The sequence below is a fragment of the Rhagoletis zephyria genome, unplaced genomic scaffold, assembly GCF_001687245.7.
Source record: "Rhagoletis zephyria isolate East Lansing unplaced genomic scaffold, Rhagoletis_zephyria_1.1 Rzeph_scaffold_01476, whole genome shotgun sequence".
NCBI classification, from domain to species: Eukaryota; Metazoa; Arthropoda; class Insecta; order Diptera; family Tephritidae; genus Rhagoletis; species Rhagoletis zephyria.
Genome location: NW_016158560.1, coordinates 39431 through 60543, shown reverse-complemented (window position 1 = coordinate 60543; position 21113 = coordinate 39431). Strand labels below are relative to the sequence as shown.

The 21113-nt window shown below is 37.4% G+C and overlaps 1 protein-coding gene across 1 annotated transcript in view; it reads left to right on the top strand.

Annotated features, from left to right (window-relative positions):
* Positions 1 to 569: 569 nt before the first annotated feature.
* Positions 570 to 21113, top strand: part of LOC108364146 (probable myosin heavy chain ECU04_1000) — a 42730-nt gene continuing 22186 nt past the window's right edge. Inside the window, exons 1-4 of the mRNA XM_017617722.1 lie at positions 570 to 846; positions 951 to 1229; positions 1291 to 1679; positions 1744 to 1990. Coding sequence (XP_017473211.1) covers positions 655 to 846; positions 951 to 1229; positions 1291 to 1679; positions 1744 to 1990 — 1107 coding nt within the window. The 5' untranslated portion in view covers positions 570 to 654. The remainder of the gene's footprint in view (positions 847 to 950; positions 1230 to 1290; positions 1680 to 1743; positions 1991 to 21113) is intronic.

Here is a 21113-nt window from a genome sequence, read left to right as displayed (position 1 = left end):
AGGACGTCACTTAGGGCCGTTTTCTGAAGTAACCTTTAGCTTTAAAGCTCACGTTATATTTAAAGGCTACATTAAAATTTATGATTGTGTCTAAAGTAAATAATTTTATTGTCGGTTTTAAATTGATTTACAACCAAGAAACAGACATACGTCAAAAACCGATAATAGAAATGCTTAACATTAGACATAGCTTTATTTTTAATCCAACCTTTAGATATAAAGTGAGCTTTAAATTTAAAGGTTACTTCAGAAAATGGCCCTTACTGTGCCTTTTCAATTGAATCAAAAATACAAGCCGATTTTTCGTGTTGTTTAACAAACAACCTCATAAGAAATAAACTATGCATGGTGTTTTCTTCTTCACCAACTTTTTTCAGAATTGATCATTTTTTAAAACTTAATTGAAACGAAGCTTCTTCGATGCCTCTATTGGCCCGGATTTTGAAAAAAATTGACTAATTCAAGTGAAGTTGGGTGAATGCAGATAGCAGAGTTCGTAATTATCTTTTACTTTTATTAAACAAATATGTATATTTATTTTCTGTGCACGGTTTTAAAAATCCAGAGGAACCTGAAATTACTTCACGGGCCGATGTATGGGCACTTGGTATAACAACAATTGAACTAGCAGATGGCCAACCGCCTTTTGCCGATATGCATCCCACCCGCGTTATGTTCCAAATAGTACGTAATCCTCCGCCTACTTTATTACGACCAACAAATTGGTCTCAGCAAATTAATGATTTCATATCGGAGTGTTTGGAAAAAACTGTTGAAAATCGCCCAATGATGGTTGAAATGATTGAACATCCGTTTTTGAACGAACTATTCGACAACGATGAAGAAGTATGTTATATACTATACTATGTATTCATAGTAAATATGCTTACATATCCATAGTATGTAGTTTATAAAAACGCTTGAAATATTGTTTCGGTTACCGTATCTAGATACAAGCAGATATTCGTGAGCTGCTGGTTTTCTGTAGAGACGCTCCAGCTATATATAAGGAACCAGAAATATTCGTTGATCGTGGTTATATAAAACGCTTCGATGGAAAGCCAGAACGTATGTATCCAGAAGACTTAGCAGCTATCGAGAATCCAACGGAAGAACTCATTTCGGACTCACTTAGAAACCGCATGGAACTTGGCGGGTCTTATAGTTTTATCGGAGACATTTTATTGTCGCTAAACTCTAATGATTTACAACTAGATTTCGATGAAGAGGTAAAATAATGAATATAAATGTAGGCTGCAGTGTATTGTACGTTTTATCATTTGTTTTCAGTTTCACATTAAATATAAATTTAAGTCACGTTCACAAAATTCTCCACACATATTTGCTGTGGCTGATATTGCTTACCAGGATATGCTTCATCATAAGGAACCGCAGCATATCGTGTTTTCAGGAGAAAGCTTTTCCGGAAAATCAACCAATGTCCGTTTACTCATAAATCATTTATGTTATCTTGGATCTGGCAATCGTGGAGCTACCACACGAGTGGAAAACTCAATCGATGCAATTCAAATGCTCGTTAATGCTGGCACACCTATCAACAATGAGTCTACAAGATGCGTGTTGCAGTACTTCCTAACGTTCGGGCAGACAGGAAAACTCAGTGGAGCCGTTTTCAATATGTATATGCTGGAAAAGCTTCGAGTTTCCACAACCGATATGTAAGAAACTTTTATGCAAGATTAATATATTTTATTGACATATTCATGACCGTCATCTCCTCAGGAATCAACACAATTTCCATATCTTCTACTATTTTTACGACTTTATGAATAGTAAAAATTTACTAAGAGAATACCATTTAAACAGTGATCGTGGCTATCGTTGTCTTCGAATACCTGCAGAATCCCAACCTACTAAACTAAAATACCATCGCGATGATCCCATTGGAAATGTAGAGAATTATAAACGATTTGAATCTATTTTGCAGGACCTTGATTTTAATCATAAACAGCTGGAAACTTTGCGGAAGGTATGTATGCATACATATGCAAACACATACACTCATTCCATTATATCTGCGTACACCCTTGTTTTTTTAATATTCACAATGTTTTGCAAGCTATAATTTTTTCGTTATTTTTGTACAAATATATTGTTTATGCTATAAACAAAACCATATAAATCAAAGTTTCAAACTATACAAAATACTAAGGAAAACTTTACGAATTACACAGGTTTACAAAAAAAAAGTTTCTGCATATTGAACTAAACCTCTATATCTACGGTTGCCAGACGTACTGATTTGGGAAGGACAATATTGAATTTTCACTCGCTGTACTGAAAATTTTCAATTCCCAATTCAGTACGCAAATGTTCTTATTTTTCGGAAATGTGTGCTGCTTTGTACTGATTTTTCTATCTCTATTCCACTTCGTTCACATCATTGGCGGATGCAGAATTTTGGTTGAGGAGGGGCGATTGGGGTCAACTTGTCAAATAAGGTTAAATTAAAAATACACGTTTAACCTTAGAGTGAACCCTCTAAGTTCAAGCTATGTACATATATGAGCTACAAGCATCCAACTGCTAATATAAAAATTATTTCATCTTTTAAAAAATTACAAGATACATTATTGTATTTTAATACATATTTCGTACTTACAACGCTTTTCGACTGAAGGATGGAATCTATATATATAACAAGTAAGAGCAGCGCTGTCTTCGGCTATGCCGAAGGCTTCATACCTTTCATGAGCATCTGAAAATTTTACTTTAACAGATTACTGCATTTGAAAAAATGTATATATTCGCAGCAGGCATAGATAGAGGAGATGCATATATAAAAAATCATATCTAAACAATCAGAGGTATGGAAGATATACCTTATATAGCGCCAATCTAAATGATTTTCACTGCTGTGTGATCGGTACGTGGACCGGTAACACAATCTACATCAAGGAGATATATCGCAACGACTGGTATCTGAACAATCAGTGGTATAAGAGATAAAGCTCATACAGCATAAATTTTTACGATTTTCTCAGTAGACTTTGTATTATTATTTATAAAATAGCTTACGAAATTTATCGGTTTTAGCTGTCCAAATAAAGGAGTTTTACAGTAAAACCCCATATCTGAACAACCAGTTGTATGGGGGCAATAAACAGGTTATAGTGACCCGATCTTTGTTAATTTTACTGTAAACTTTCTGTGATAATGGGCGAAAATATTCTGTTGTTAATGCCTGTAAGTATTGCAAAATTTCATGTTCCTAGGTGAATATATAAAGGAGTCGGCCGCTGTGGTGTAGTGGTAAGCAGTGCGCGCTTTCACACATCAGCACCTGGGTTCAAGCGCTGGCCAAATCAACATCGCAAAAATATAAAAAAAGGTTTTTTCTTAACAGCGTCCGTCCCTCGGCAGGCAATTTCAAACCTCCGAGTATATTCCTGCCATGAAAAAAAGCTTCTCATAAAAATACAATCGCCGTTCGGAGTCGACGTAAAACTGTAGGTCCCTCCGCTTTGTGTGACAACATCAAGGCGCACGCCACAAGTCGGAGGAGAAGCTCGGCCAAACACTAACATATGTGTAAGCGCCAATTTATTATTATTATTATTATTATTATTATAACGAAAATTCTCATAACTGAAGAGTTGTATGGGTGATATATGTTATAGTGACCCGATCTTTGTTATTTTCACTGTAAGTATTCTGCTAATAATGAGTGAAAACGGTGCTAATTTTGATGTTCCTAGCTGCATAAATGAAGAAGTTATGGAACAAAATTTCATATCTGAACAATCATAGGTCTATGGTGGATATAGGTTATAGCGACCCGATCTTCGCCATTTTCACTGGAAGTATTTTTTTGATAATGAGTGACAACAGTGCAAATTTCATGTGCCTAGCTACTTAAATGGAGGAGTTATAACGAAAAATCTTATATCTGAACAATCAGTTGTATGAGAGCTATAGGTTATAGTGACCCGATCTTTGTAATTTTCGCTGTAAGTATTCTGTTGATAATGGGTGAAAGTATTGCAAAATTTCATGTTCCTAGCTGCGTAAATGGAGAAGTTATAACGAAAAATCTCATATCTGAACAATCAGTTGTATGGGAGCTATATGTTATAGTGTTTCGATTCTTCCTGTTCCGACAAATGATTAATACACTATAAAAATACACCCACCTACCAAATTTCATCCGGATATCTCGAAAACTGAGAGACTAGATTGCATACAAACAGACGGACAGACAGACAGACAGACAGACAGACGGACAGACGGACAGACGGACATGGATAAATCAACTCAGCTCGGCGTTCCGATCATTTAAGTATACATTTTAATTGGTCTATCTCTTCTATTCTGGTACTTACAAACATCGGACCAAAGTTATAATACCATTTCATGCTCATGAAAGGTATCAAAATGAAATGTTTTTCGTATGACCGCGATGCCTGACCAAACGGCTGAACCGATTTCAATTCTGTAAAAAGTGTTTTTTTGGACCTTCTGTGTGGAAGGTTTTACGACCTAAAAAAATTTGAACTTTTTTGTTGTTGTTGGCGAAAAATGAAGAATGCTGAGACGTTACGATTTCACAATTTCAAAAAGTTTTCTGTACATTAAATGTCACTAAGCTACTAAACGGCTGGACCAATTTGGTTCATATTTGGAACATATATCAGTACCATGAAAATAAATATTTCTACCAAAACTTTGGTCGCTAGGTGGCGCTGGGGTCAGGATATTCCTAAAAATTGCATTTACTTGCCGATTTGGCTCATATTTTGAACATAAGTTAGCCAATTGAAAAGGAATATTTGGACAAGAAAATTACACGATAGGAGGCGCTGGGGTCGGGGTATTCTCAAAAATTATTTTACGCTAAGAGAAGGATAGATATCTACTATATATTTGTGGAAGTATGTATGTATGTGCCAGGTTGCAGCCTAACCGGACGGACAGAATCGAACGAAATTTGGACAGAGTATTGCCATGATACCTGGGCCTATAATAGGGTAAAAAAATTGGGATTCGACAAGGGGGCGTGGCACCTCCCATAGGCGTGAAATTTTTTATCAGCCATAACGTCGAAACTATAAGTCACATGAACTTGAAATTTGGTATACAGTCACATATATGGTAGGTGCTTATAGTATGGTATAAATAAATGAGTTTGTAGAAGTGGGCGTGGCACATCCAATAGACGTGAAATATTTTATCAGCTAAAAATCCGAAACAATAAGTCATATGAACATGAAATTGGTTATTCAGTCATACATATGGTAGGTGCTTATAGTACGGTATATATGAATGAGGTTGTAAAAGTGGTCGTGGACCATCCCATAGGAATATTTTATCAGCTATAACTCCGGAACTATAAGCCACATGAACTTGAAATTTGGTATGCAGACATAACTATGGTAGGTGCTTATAGTACGGTATATATGAATGAGGTTGTAAAAGTGGTCGTGGACCATCCCATAGGAATATTTTATCAGCTATAACTCCGGAACTATAAGCCACATGAACTTGAAATTTGGTATGCAGACATAACTATGGTAGGTGCTTACAGTAAAGTATATATAAAGGGGTTTGTAAAAGGGGGCATGGCACATCCCATAGGNCTTTGGTCGCTAGGTGGCGCTGGGGTCAGGATATTCCTAAAAATTGCATTTACTTGCCGATTTGGCTCATATTTTGAACATAAGTTAGCCAATTGAAAAGGAATATTTGGACAAGAAAATTACACGATAGGAGGCGCTGGGGTCGGGGTATTCTCAAAAATTATTTTACGCTAAGAGAAGGATAGATATCTACTATATATTTGTGGAAGTATGTATGTATGTGCCAGGTTGCAGCCTAACCGGACGGACAGAATCGAACGAAATTTGGACAGAGTATTGCCATGATACCTGGGCCTATAATAGGGTAAAAAAATTGGGATTCGACAAGGGGGCGTGGCACCTCCCATAGGCGTGAAATTTTTTATCAGCCATAACGTCGAAACTATAAGTCACATGAACTTGAAATTTGGTATACAGTCACATATATGGTAGGTGCTTATAGTATGGTATAAATAAATGAGTTTGTAGNCCATAAGTCCCAAGAACTTGAAATTTAGTGTGCAGGCATATCTACGGTAGGCGCTTTAAGTAAGGCATATATAACTGGGTAGAACATCCCATAGGCGTGGAAAATTCGTAATCATATGTCACGTGAAATTGCAATTTGGTACGCAGACGTATCTATAGTAGGTGCTTATAGTAGGCTATATATAAGTGAGTTTGTAAAAGTGGGAGTTGTACGTCCCATGGACCTGGAATGTTTTATTAGCTATAACTCCGGAGCTATAAGTCGCTTGAACTTGAAATTTCGTATGCAGCCATTTTAATGGTAGGTACTTATATTAGGGTATATATAAATGAGTTTGGAAAAGAGTGCATGGCACATCCAATAGGCATGGAATTTTTTATCAGTTATAACTTCGAAACTATAAGTCACATGAACTTGAAATTTGGTATGCAGTCATATATATGGTAGGTGCTTACAGTAGAGTATATATAAGTGACTTTGTTAAAGTGGGCGTGGCACATCCCATAGGCGTGAAATTTGTTATCAATCAGAACTTCGGGACCATAAGTCACATGAACTTGAAATTTGGTATACAGTCATATATATGGTAGGTGCTTATAGTATCGTATAAATAAATGGGTTTGTAGAAGTGGGCGTGGCACATCCAATAGGCGCGGAGTATTTTATCAGCTATAAATCCGAAACTATAAGTCATATGAACTTGAAATTTGTTATGCAGACATAACTATGGTAGGTGCTTACAGTAAAGTATATATAAAGGGGTTTGTAAAAGGGGGCGTGGCACATCCCATAGGCGTAGAAATTTTTACACATACAATTTGGCACATACAATAGGCATGGCATTTTTTATCAGCTTTAACTTCGGAACTATAAGTCCCACGAACTTGAAATTTAGTATGCAGATATATCAATGGTAGGTGCTTATATATAAAATTATGGAAAATTTTATCAGCTATAATTTCAAAACCATAAGTCAAATGAAATTGAAATTTGGTACGCAAACGTATCTATGGTAGGTGCTTATAGTAGGGNGAACTTGAAATTTAGTATGCAGATATATCAATGGTAGGTGCTTATATATAAAATTATGGAAAATTTTATCAGCTATAATTTCAAAACCATAAGTCAAATGAAGTTGAAATTTGGTACGCAAACGTAGCTATGGTTGGTGCTTATATTAGGGTATCTTAATATATATGTAAACTAGCAATTACCCGGCTTGCTTCGCTGCGCCTTAAATGTATTTTTGAGTTGTAACTCTCCCCCTAAGCTCTTATGGCCTCATTTACAAAATATTTTTAAAGAACTTTATGAAGTTAGATTTAAAAAAAATCGATCTATGAAGCATTTTTAATTTTTTTTTTGAGTTAATATATTTTCGAAGGTAATTAGAAAATATGTAAAGAACCGACTTTCTCTTGGAAATTTAATTTATAATCTTATAACTGGAGTCTACTATCGCACCCTTTCCTCAAACGTGTATTNTCGACAATGGTATAGAGATATATGAAATCATCCCATTTGAAAAGGGGACGTGGCGCCTTTCAAACGCACTGAAACTAATACGTATCTTTGTATGCATGTACAGTTTTGCTAAGTTATTTAAGACGGAANTTAAAGAATTCATGAACAGCTTGAATTTGATACCCATATTAAACAAATACATCCTAAGGTTACCCGGGTCCACGTTTTGGTCTGTATCTCGAGACCCTAGTCACCCAGCTATATGAAAAGTGCTCAATCTTAAAGCATTCATGAACAGCTTTCATTTGATACCCATATTGAACAAATACACCCAAGGTTACCCAGGTCCACGTTTTGGTCTATATCTCGAGAAAAATTTTCTTTGCTACAAACCTCACGGAGCCCGAGCCCTTTCCAACGAATGCAAAACCGTGGGAATCGGTTCGGCGGTTCTTGAGTTATAAGATTACCAAGGAAATGTAACTTATTTTTATATATATAGATATCCCGTGTCACTGTGTTCGTTTCCTCTAATCTCCGACACCGCTTAACCAATTTCAATGAAATTTTGTGCGTGTGTATTGTTGGTTCCAACTTAAAAGATAGGATAGTTGTGAACCCGAGAAAAAATATTTTGTTTTCATCGACATTTTTGCTATGCTTGTGAGAAGCTTATCTAATATACATATAAAAATCGAACTCTTCCTAAACGGCTCTACCGATCTATATGAAATTTTTTGTGTTATATATATATTTCATACCGCTAGGTGCAGGCGGCGTGGCACCTCCCATTCAAAACGAATTTTTCATATTGCACATCTCTGGAAGTGTTCATGGTAGACTACTCGAATATGGTATGGAGATATATGAAAATATTTGCATATTTATGGATAAAAATTGCGGTTATTGGAAAAAGTTACGTGGCACCTCCCATACAAACCGAATTTTTCATACTGCATATCCCGGAAAATGTTCATGGAAGAGGTCTCGAACTTGGTATGGAGATATATGAAAGCATACTCATGGAGATAAATTGTGGTTATCGGAAAAGGAGGCGTGGCAATTCCCATACACATCGAATTTTTCATACTGCATATCTCTGAATGTGTTCATGGAAGAGTACTGGAACTTGGTATGTACAAGATATATACAACGCGACTGGTCATGAAGAAAAGTTGGGGCTATTGGAAAAAGGGACGTGGCACCTCCCATGGTAAATTACTCGACAATGGTATAGAGATATATGAAATCATCCCATTTGAAAAGGGGACGTGGCGCCTTTCAAACGCACTGAAACTAATACGTATCTTTGTATGCATGTACAGTTTTGCTAAGTTATTTAAGACGGAAAATATGCCTTCTGACAACCACCAAACCGTAATATTAGGACAAATGCGTCAATGAAAATGTTGGACCAAAATGTTTCAATACACGGTTAAAAATTTCGGTTTTAATTTTAAACTTTTTGGACTACATATATGACCAAACTACATAAGTTCAGTTTCAAATACATACCTTTTAAATTTAAAAAAAGAGGGCACATATGTTGGGTTTAGAATTTAAACAGTTCGGTTTAAATTTTAAACCCAAACATTTTCATAATTAATAATAAAAAATAAAAATAAAATTTCATGCTCCGTCTGATGAGGATTGAACCCGGACAGCCTTAGTAGCAACCAATTGTATCAAGCAGCTTTGCACACTCAGCTACAGCCACGCATGTTAATGTACTTTCATATGTTGAGTTTGAACCAACACCACATTTCGCTGTGCGCAAAATTTTCTATTTCGGTTTAGCTTTTAAACCAGATTTTCTATATATGTAACCTAGAAACTAGTTCGCTGGGTCTGCTAGTTATTTTATAAAAGTCATCACCGGCCAGGGTTGAAGAACTTCTTTCTGAAGTAGCGTTATTACGAGTAGCTTCAATTGTGGCCGGATTGCAGAAAAGTGGTATCCAAATAAAGGTACATTTTAAAATGAATTGCGGGCTATATAATAGAATTTATTGATCTTTACAGTACCCCCCAAGCTATTAGAAACAGTACTCACATGTTTATACATGGGCGTAGCCAGGTAGTGGCAGGAGGGTGCTCGAGCCGCCCCCNATTTTTCATATTGCACATCTCTGGAAGTGTTCATGGTAGACTACTCGAATATGGTATGGAGATATATGAAAATATTTGCATATTTATGGATAAAAATTGCGGTTATTGGAAAAAGTTACGTGGCACCTCCCATACAAACCGAATTTTTCATACTGCATATCCCGGAAAATGTTCATGGAAGAGGTCTCGAACTTGGTATGGAGATATATGAAAGCATACTCATGGAGATAAATTGTGGTTATCGGAAAAGGAGGCGTGGCAATTCCCATACACATCGAATTTTTCATACTGCATATCTCTGAATGTGTTCATGGAAGAGTACTGGAACTTGGTATGTACAAGATATATACAACGCGACTGGTCATGAAGAAAAGTTGGGGCTATTGGAAAAAGGGACGTGGCACCTCCCATGGTAAATTACTCGACAATGGTATAGAGATATATGAAATCATCCCATTTGAAAAGGGGACGTGGCGCCTTTCAAACGCACTGAAACTAATACGTATCTTTGTATGCATGTACAGTTTTGCTAAGTTATTTAAGACGGAAAATATGCCTTCTGACAACCACCAAACCGTAATATTAGGACAAATGCGTCAATGAAAATGTTGGACCAAAATGTTTCAATACACGGTTAAAAATTTCGGTTTTAATTTTAAACTTTTTGGACTACATATATGACCAAACTACATAAGTTCAGTTTCAAATACATACCTTTTAAATTTAAAAAAAGAGGGCACATATGTTGGGTTTAGAATTTAAACAGTTCGGTTTAAATTTTAAACCCAAACATTTTCATAATTAATAATAAAAAATAAAAATAAAATTTCATGCTCCGTCTGATGAGGATTGAACCCGGACAGCCTTAGTAGCAACCAATTGTATCAAGCAGCTTTGCACACTCAGCTACAGCCACGCATGTTAATGTACTTTCATATGTTGAGTTTGAACCAACACCACATTTCGCTGTGCGCAAAATTTTCTATTTCGGTTTAGCTTTTAAACCAGATTTTCTATATATGTAACCTAGAAACTAGTTCGCTGGGTCTGCTAGTTATTTTATAAAAGTCATCACCGGCCAGGGTTGAAGAACTTCTTTCTGAAGTAGCGTTATTACGAGTAGCTTCAATTGTGGCCGGATTGCAGAAAAGTGGTATCCAAATAAAGGTACATTTTAAAATGAATTGCGGGCTATATAATAGAATTTATTGATCTTTACAGTACCCCCCAAGCTATTAGAAACAGTACTCACATGTTTATACATGGGCGTAGCCAGGTAGTGGCAGGAGGGTGCTCGAGCCGCCCCCACCCCTCCCCTAACTTTAAAATTTGCCATATATATATATAAAATAGTACCCTGTAATGCAAACTTAATAGGGTTATTGACTCAAAATGATTATAATAACGCAATAATGGAATTCCATCATATTACAGACAAAAATATTTTAGTAAAATAAATTTATTTTTACAAAAGTACCTGTTGTGATCATAAAAGTCTCCTTTTACATAATATGCGTAGACACAAGTATATCAAACTATCATTTCATGGCCTTGAATTTATATTCTTTATGTACCGACTTTCAGATTTTTTGAGCAGTGTAGCCCAGGAATACATCTTTATCAAAAAACTTAATTTTAGGAAAATGGGGGAAAAATTTTATGAAAAATCTGAGAGTCCGGTGCATAAAGAATATAAATTCAAGGTCGTATTTAAGAAAAGTTGCCTAACTTCGCCAGTTTTTAAGCGAATACGATAAATGAGATATCAGTTTATTTGAAAATAGATTTAATTTTAGATAGTACTATATATTTTGAATTTGTGGTAATAAGTGATGTCAAAATAAAAAAAATATGAAATTTTTTTTTTGTTTTCCCAATGAAAAATGCCAACAATCCAAGTCTGACAATAGACTGTTATATACCATTTTAAAGCCCTATATATCCTCTTCTCAGATCATATTCCATCTTTGAAATCGAATTAGAAATAGTCATTCAAAATCACATAAATCTACAAAATCATATTTTCTGACCTAAATCGACAGGTCGCGACCTCTAAATGGCCTCCAAAAAAACTATAAAAATAGGCAATAATATTCTCCTTCTTCTTTTTTGGCGCTGTAACCGCCAAGCGGAGTTCAGCAAAGCACGCCAGTCGTTTCTCCTCTGTGCCAATTGGAAACGCCAAGTGAAGCCAAGTCCTTCTCCACTTGATCTTTCCATCGCAGTGGGGGCCTCCCTCTTCCTCTGCTACCGCCAGCGGGTTCCGAGTTNTCTTTCTCGAAATTGTAACGGTCAACAGTGACGTGGGTGACAAGGCGCGAATGTGCTGACTGTTTGTTTGATGACAGGAGATACTTCGTCTTGTCCTCGTTTACCACCAGACCCATTCGCTTTGCTTCCCTATCCAACTTGGAAAAGGCAGAACAGACTTCGCGGTTTTTGTTACCGATGATGTCGATGTCATCGGCATAAGCCAGCAATTGCACGCTCTTGTAGTAAATTGTTCCTGAGCGGTTCAGTTCTGCAGCTCTTATTATCTTCTCCAACATCAGATTAAAGAAGTCACATGAAAGGGAGTCGCCCTGTCTGAAACCCCGTTTTGTGGCGAACGGCTCGGAGAGGTCTTTTCCAATTCTGACGGAGCTGGTGGTATTGCTCAACGTCATTTTACACAGCCGTATGAGTTTTGAGGGGATGCCAAATTCAGACATAGCGGCGTATAGGCAACTCCTTTTAGTGCTGCCAAAAGCGGCTTTAAAGTCGACAAATAGGTGGTGAGTGTCGATCCTTTTCTCGCGGGTCTTTTCCAAGATTTGGCGTATTGTGAATACCGGGTCTATGGTTGATTTTCCAGGTCTAAAGCCACACTGATAAGACCCAGTCAGTTCATTGGCGGTGGGCTTCAGTCTTTCACACAATACGCTCGATAAGACCTTGTAACCTATGCTTAGAAGGCTGATCCCGCGGTAGTTGGCGCGAATGGCGGGGTCACCTTTCTTGTGGATTGGGCAGAGCACACTTAAATTCCAGTCGTCGGGAATGCGTTCATCTGGCCATAATCTGCCCAACAGTTGATGCATGCATCTTATCAACTCCTCGCCGCCGTACTTGAATAGCTCAGCTGGCAGGCTGTCAGCTCCAGCGGCTTTGTTGTTTTTCAGCCGCGTTATTGCTATACGTACCTCGTCATAGTCAGGCGGTGGAACGTCGACTCCGTCATCATCGACTGCGGGCTCGGGTTCTTCTTCTCCGCAACTTTCCGTGCTGCTACCATTTAGTAGGGCGGAAAAGTGTTCCCTTCATAATTTAAGTACGCCTTGAACATCAGTTACTAGGTCGCCATTATTGTTCATACAGGAGTACTCCCCGCTCTTGAAACCTTCCGTAAGTCGCGTAACTCTCTGGTTAAATTTTCGGGCATTATTCCTGCCGGCCAGCATTTCAAGTTCTTCGCGCTCACGTATTTCGGCCTCTCCCTTCTTATTGCGGCAAATACGTCTCGCTTCCCTCTTCAGATCCCTATAGCGGTCCCACATAGCGCGCGTTGCGCCCGATCGCAGCGTGGCCCTGTAGGCGGCATCTTTTTTCTCTGCAGCTTCCTGACACTCCTCATCGTACCAGTTGTTCTTTCGGGCTCGCTGAAATCCGACTACTTCTTCGCCGGCGGTACTTAATGAGCGGGAAATGTGGTTCCACTGCTCGCATATGTCGGTTTGTTGAAGAGTGCTCTCTGAGAGCAGGTGTGAGAGTCGAGTAGCGAAAGCGCTGGCTGTCTGTTGTGATTGCAGCTTTTCGACGTTAAGCTTTCCTTGCATATTTGGGCGCACGAGTTTTGCTGCACAGAGGCGGATGTGGGTCTTGGCTTACACAAGATAGTGGTCCGAGTCGATGTTTGGGCCTCGGAGTGTGCGTACGTCTAAAACACTGGAAGCGTGCCTTCCGTCTATCACAACATGATCGATTTGGTTTCTCGTTTTTCGATCCGGAGACAGCCAGGTAGCTTGATGGATCTTTTTATGCTTGAACCTAGTACTGCATACTACCATGTTTCGGGCCCCGGCGAAGTCGATCAGCCTCAATCCGTTGTCGGACGTTTCGTCGTGGAGGCTGAATTTTCCGACGGTGGTTCCAAAGATCCCTTCCTTGCCCACCCTGGCATTGAAGTCGCCAAGCACGATTTTGATATCATGACGGGGGCAGCGCTCGTACGTGCGCTCCAAGCGCTCATAGAAGAGATCCTTGGATGCCTCATCATTCTCTTGCGTCGGGGCATGGGCGCAGATGAACGAGATGTTGAAGAATCGCGCTTTGATGCGGACTATGGCAAGACGCTCGTCCACCGGGGTGAACGACAATGCTCGGCGACGGAGTCTCTCTCCCACCACAAATCCAACTCCGAATTTGCGCTCCTTTACATGGCAGCTGTAGTAGACATCGCAAGGCCCCAGATATTGTTTGCCTTGCCCCGTCCAACGCATTTCTTGGATGGCGGTGATGTCAGCTTTTGTCCTTACGAGGACATCAACCAGCCGGGCAGAGGCACCTTCCCCATTAAGGGTCCGGACATTCCAGGTGCATGCCCTCAAATCGTTGTCCTTTAAACGTTGCCGTGGTCGTCATCATAAGGTCGGGTCTCATCCGAGGCTTTGCCTTGCTTGTTCACTGGAAGTGGTTTTTACGTGGCGGGTCCCAAGCCCAGCGCACAACCCATTGCTGGGACGGGGGTGGTTTCGCAACCAAATACACGTTTACATAGCGAGCCGCTTGCTTCAAAGAGACACCCGCTTTCAGCCGCACCTACTGGTGTACAGACGCTGCAGACTTCAGTGAGCCCTTAAACCGAATAAGTCGGAGTGGCCCCACCGAAGCTCCCTCTCTTTCTGCCGTGACCCAAGGCGCCACTCGGATTGGTTACTGCATCTCGCATATGGGTTGCTCACGTTGCCCAGAGTGCGCGAACGAGGAGGCAAGGGTCGGGATTGAGTATACCCATGCAACTGTAACTGCATACCCAGCGCAAGGATTATACCCCATAATAGGCAATAATATTTCTCAGAAGAACGAATAAAATTAGGGGTAGGGTCTTGAAATTTCAAAAAAAAAAAGACAATTTCGATGGGCACCCTATTGTACATGCATATATACATACATATATATGTATATATATCTTGAAAACAGGATCAGGTACGATTTCGGGGTTTGAAGATATAGAATCTGGAGACCATACGGGATAATTCCTCATTGAAATTTCTTCCATACATTTTAATAACGCCTGCCGCTTTTTCAAGAGCACTGTGATTGGTGACATGTATATTTTAGAATTTCTAGCAATTTGCATGAAAACCCCATAAATAAACAAATGAAATCAGAAAAACGACTGTTAATTCGAAGCTAACGCTAAGAAAATTGATGGCAGCCGGTTTCACCCGCAATTTAAATGGAAAATGATATTTAATTTTTTGTAAATTTCCATATAAAATTCAAAAAATTAAAAACATTTTTCACTTAAATTGCTTTCGTAAAATTGGTTGTAAGAGTTATTTTCTTAGCGTTAACGCGCATAACCAGCGTTAACTTGAAAGGTTTAGAAAAAACCCTTGTCGAATATTGTCCCAACATTGACTCTGAGGATGTCTACAGCTGGATAACAAACCCGTTTTCATGTGACCCCAACAGTAAACCTACTGAGATGACAAATTAAGCTTTTGAAAATCTTCCGGACATCAGTGAAGACAGCACTTTGAATATTAAATACTACGAAGGGGGCCAAGAAAGTTCTGGATGGAAGAGTATGCAGAAAACACTGCTGTTGGCAAGATTGCGTTATAAATACTAGTGACTTTTACTTTTACATTTCTATGTGAGACTGCATTTTCAACAAATGCTTACATAAACAAGTAATTTTTAAACAAAAAACAAAACCGACTTCAATTCCCATATAAAAACTTAAGATTATCGTTAATCTACTCATGATTCATTTACCTTTGAAGTAACACCTTTCCTTAAAAAAATGCGTGTGTAACACCGTACACATGATAGAAGTGAAACTTCTTAAAAAAGGTGTGAGTACCAGGTCCCTACTCACGAAATTGGGTGTGTAAACATATGTTTACGGTTCGGCAAACCATTAGGCGATTGAGTTACATACATAGGTTTGGTTAGAAATCAAACAATAATTTCATTTCATAATATTAATTTTCTGATATACATATAATTTATTTATTCATTTTCCGGTACCGGGTTGTAATGGAAGTAATTGTATGTTTAACAAATAAATGAAAATGCTTATAATGCAATCAATAGATCCTTACAAATTCGCCATTACCAAGCCACTAAGTAACGTACGCACTTTCGTTTGCAAAATGCATTTATTTAAGTTGAAAGAAGACAAATTCTTTTGTTCGGCATTTATTCTTACTCGCTTTCTATCTTCCTAGGCAAATTCATATATTCTTATCACGAATTCATATTTTCATGTGGTAGCAAGAGTATAAAAACATAAAATTACCTTATAAATTAAAAGCATAAGTATCACATGTATGCGTAGTCCAATTCACGAAATCATTTCATCGATCTGAGTAAAAACTAAGTGCATAAACTCTATTTCGCGTTAATTGAAATCATGAAATGGTGTTCATTCATTCAGTTTCTACTCAAACGCATGAAATGATTTCATGAATTGGCCTACGCATAATGGTAGTAAATGACAGAATGAATTACAACAAACACATCCTTTTGACATAATGCAAGCCGAAAACGTTGGTTCAAATCAATCCGCAATCAAGTTGGACGTTTTGCCCACAAACATTGCAATTTTGCGAGCAGTCTCATTGTAAAATCTCATTTTTACAATTTCATAGTTTCGGCTTACATTTATAAAATTGAACGAAAGCACGTACCTATTTTGGCTGAGTTATCCATTTTCGGTTATTTAGCGTACAAAATAAACGCAAATTAAATGAGTTTGTACAACGTGGCCATTAATGTAGCGATAAGTTGTACAACTTGCCAGAAAATCAAAATGTTTTGATCTTTCATACAACCAAGACATAAATTCATTCAACAGGCCCACAAACGGTGCAATCTAGAGCAAAACAACACCAAGTTGAACCAACAGTCGCTACGTTTATGGCTTTCTTTAAGAAACATCGGGCGAAAATGTCCCTTATATAAGCTGGCCTTGCTATCATCCTCACATATGTTTATCAGAGTATACCAACCAAGGACGAGTTAATACAAGGAGATAGCCGAGAGCACAAAACTACTCTAGAAAATTAAACGCACAATGACAACCATGAACAAATGTACAACAAACACATAATTTTTGACAATCAGTACAGTTCACATTTATATCAACGAGCAGCTTATTAGATTTGTTTTCGTTTGTACTACATATGTGCATATATACATCTACACAAACATTTGTACATACACAAGCATGTGTACATACATAAAAATATATATACATACAACCATTCAAACATATGTATGTACACACATGAAAACATCCCTACTAGAACAGTGATAGTCATTTGATTGATCATGTGATACTCACTGGTGATGGAGATCTCAATCAAGCAATCAATGCAAATGATTTCAGGGTAAAATTTTCAAAGCTCCAAATAAACTGAAAGGAAATAATGAAATCATCAAAACAATTTCAGTGCTCACATTAAAGCTAAAGGGCATAAAAGGCATAAAGTTTGGATTGTGTTTTCTTGTTTTCGTAGACATTTGAAGAGTAGGGGTACCGCGAATTTTTTTTAGCACAACAAATGTGCCGCGGCGAAAAAAGTTTGGTAACCCCTGCTCTAGAAATAAGAATAATGTTCTTGCCTGCTTTCGTCTGTAGACCAGCGAAATAATCAATAGAATAATATACATATGTGTTTGTTGAAGAAAGGTAAATTTAAGAGCAACCCTAAACTACAGGACTGTCACAATAGTTGCTCGTTTATATGATCTGGGTTTCTGGTTTAATTTTCTGTTATAAAACCAAACTCTTTTCCTAAACCTTGAATTCGTAGCAAGGATTCGTATTATCTGACCAGTGTGCTTTGTTACACTTGGTGGTCGATGCGCGGACTCTTGCGTTTCAAATAAAAGGATAATATTTTACAGGCTTGTAATCTTACATAATACAGTTAATTCATATAATAGGAGATGAATTTAGGAGTTCGATATCAAAACGCAATAACTGTACCTGAATAGTTCTATAGACAATTAAGAAAATATGATCCTTGCCAAAGGGAAATTAATAATAATATTTAATTAGACTATAAACAAAATAAATAAATTTGTATTCATTATACCCGAGCGCACTTGCGCACAAGGGTATTATAACTTTGTTCACATAACGGTTGTTTGTAACAGGCAAAACGAATCGAGATAGATATAGACAAATGTATACATAAATGATCAGGGTGAAAAGAGAAATCGATTAAGCGGTGACTGTCTGTCCGTCCGTCCGTCCGTCTGTGCATACGATAACTCGAGTAAAAATTGAGATATCTTAACGAAAATTGGTACGTGCACTTCTTTTGGGCGTAGGACGGATGGTATTGAAAATGGGTGAAATCGGACAATAACCACGCCTACCTCCCATATAACGGTAATTTTCTGAAACTGCGAAATTTTAGTAACTACTGAAGATAATTCACTCAAAATTGATATTTACAATGAGTTTTAGACAAAAAATAAGAATATTAATAATTTTTGGAAATCGGCGTAGCCACGCCCACTTATGGTTACATGTGTATATCTTGGTAACCGCTGCACCAATTTCTTCCAAACTTGGCACAAACTTGGCCTTGACGAAATGGCCGAAAATTTTTAAAATCGGACAATAACCACGCCCACATCCCATATAACGGTAATTTAGAGAAGAAAAAAATCTTCGATAAATCAGGAAATTATAAAGCTAATTTATTCAAAATTTATACTTGCAACAATTCTTTACCAAAAAATACGTTTATGGTAAAATTTGGGAAAATGGTCGTGGCACCGCCCACTTATGATCACATATATCTATCTCGCTAACCGTTCTAGCAATTTGCCACACAAAGGCAAACCGTTGAAAATTGTTGAAATCGGACTAAAATTACGGCCGCTTTTCATATAACGGTGAATTTCAGAAATGCTTGAAATTTCAATATTTCGAAATTTAAGGACGCTAATTGGCTTAAAATTTATACACCCCGGCTTAGCATGTAGCGGTAGCTTTCGAAAGGGTGGAAAACATATATTTAATACTTGCGCCGGGTATTTAACATTCGGCTCCGCCCGAACTTAGACTTTCTTACTTGTTTTTTTTTATAGTTATGTACCCCACATATATTTAGGCCTCTTTTTTGCACAAATATGCGCAGTCTGATAATAACACAGGCCTCCAATAACACAGGGAAACACTGATTTTGATGCGGCAAATTTTTAAGCTGTTAAAGACTTCTTTGTGCTTATTACGAATCCGTAAGTATAAAGTTTCCATCAGCTCCAGATTTTGTGAAAAACGTGTTCAAAGTGTAAATAACAGCATTTTTTGCAATATTTGAGAAGCTCTTGCAAAAAAACAAAAGGTAATAGACCTTTCGACTACTATCACTAAAAATACCACCCCTGAACCTTGACTCGATGGTCACTTATAGTCAATTATTTAACCATAAAAAAAATACTGGAAAATTTTGCTATTGAAAAAACTGAGCCAAAACTCAGTTTTTGGTGTGCAATAAATGATTAAAAGTGACCTTAGGGAAAGGTGCCGGAATGGTATTTTCAGAGGTTCAAGACTTAATTTAAGCCTAAATGAAAAGTTCTATCGCCTTTTGTTTAATTGGGGAAGGTATTCAAACTTCGCCAAAATCAGATTTCGCTGTTCAATAAATGACTATAAGTGACCATCAGGTAAACTTGCAGGGATGGTATTTTCAGGGATAGTAGTCGAGAGCTTTAGCTTTAATTTAAGCCTAAGTGTAAGGTTCTATTACCGGATTCATAATCAGCACAAAAAAGTCTATCACACACAGATTTAACATTTTCCGCAACAAATTTTTCCCCCATTTTTGTTGCCCTGTGTTATTATGCTCTTTTTTTGAGTATCGAGGTATGTTAAAATACATCTTTGGTTATTTTCTAACATGCCGAGATTTTTTTATTGGTGACATGTATATTTTAGGATTTTTAGCAATTTGAATATAAAGCCAAAAATTAATTAATTTAGTATTGAATTTTCCTTAAAAACCAACAGCACTAGTTAAAAATATGTACACATAAATAGCCTGAGTAAATCCGAAAAAATTAAGTAATTGTAATTAAGTAATGAGCAGGGAACGGATTTTATGGAAATTGCTTTTTTTCTGCTAAATTATAGTCGATTAAGAATGTCCACGAATTATGTAGCTTTCCCTGATTCCATATATACACATTTGATGTTGCCTTTTCTACTTAAAAACAGGTGATTATAGCATTTAAATTTTTTATTTACTATTAAAATATAAATAATATTAATAAATGCCCAGATTCGAAAATAGCGCTACGAAAATTAGTATGTATAGAAACACGCAGTGTGCAAGTAGTAGTGAAATACTTAAGCAAACATAATGGTGATTTCGGTTCTCCCAAAAAATGCTGATATTTCACGGGGCAAAATATATATGATGTTACACCCAACCTTGCAAAAGGGCATGTTTTTGCCTTCTTGCCCTTGTCTAGCAATAATATGTTCCAGGGGTGGGCAAGGCCGAGGCCGAAATGAGCCACATGAAAATTCTAAATTCTACAAAGAGCCACAAAGAAAACAACAAAAACAAAAATTTCATTTAAAAAAAAAAAATATTACTAGAAAAAAACCTTAATTTTATTATTATTCTAATGTACGTAGGATAGATATTAAAGAAAATTCAAAAGATCCTTTTGGCCAAATTTTCAAAATCTGGTTTTACGTCAGTTATAGCCATTCTCATTGGTAGATGTTAATCGCTCTCACCTATCTCATGCTACCTCTGCTGCCTCTCCAGTTTCTGATTCCCCTGCTCCTACTGATTCTGCAATCAACGCAATACAGCCTATTGTACCTACTAGTATAAACAACAATATTGTGCCCGCTGATATTTGTGTTGAATTGCCAGTTATCACTGCAACGACCGCTGCTACTACCCTGTGGGGAAAATCTCTAGTTCTGAACTGGTGCGCTTCTAGTACATTTAGACCCAGTACTGGTTCGCGATAAATCTCTTTTGCATGCAAACAACTGGCGAATTTAACATGGCGATGTCCTAGGAAGTGTCAATTGCCCCCCACTGCATCCCTTTTTCGATAGTTCCGAACTAGGCCTAAATTCTATACATAGTTCCGAACCAGTTTTAAAATCGACAGACGACAGAAAAAAGTATCATAATTTTTCAATCCTTTTGGTTTTTCCGTGTGTGCGATTTTAAGTTATTTTGAAAGAAATGTGTTTTCAATTTGAAATTAAATTT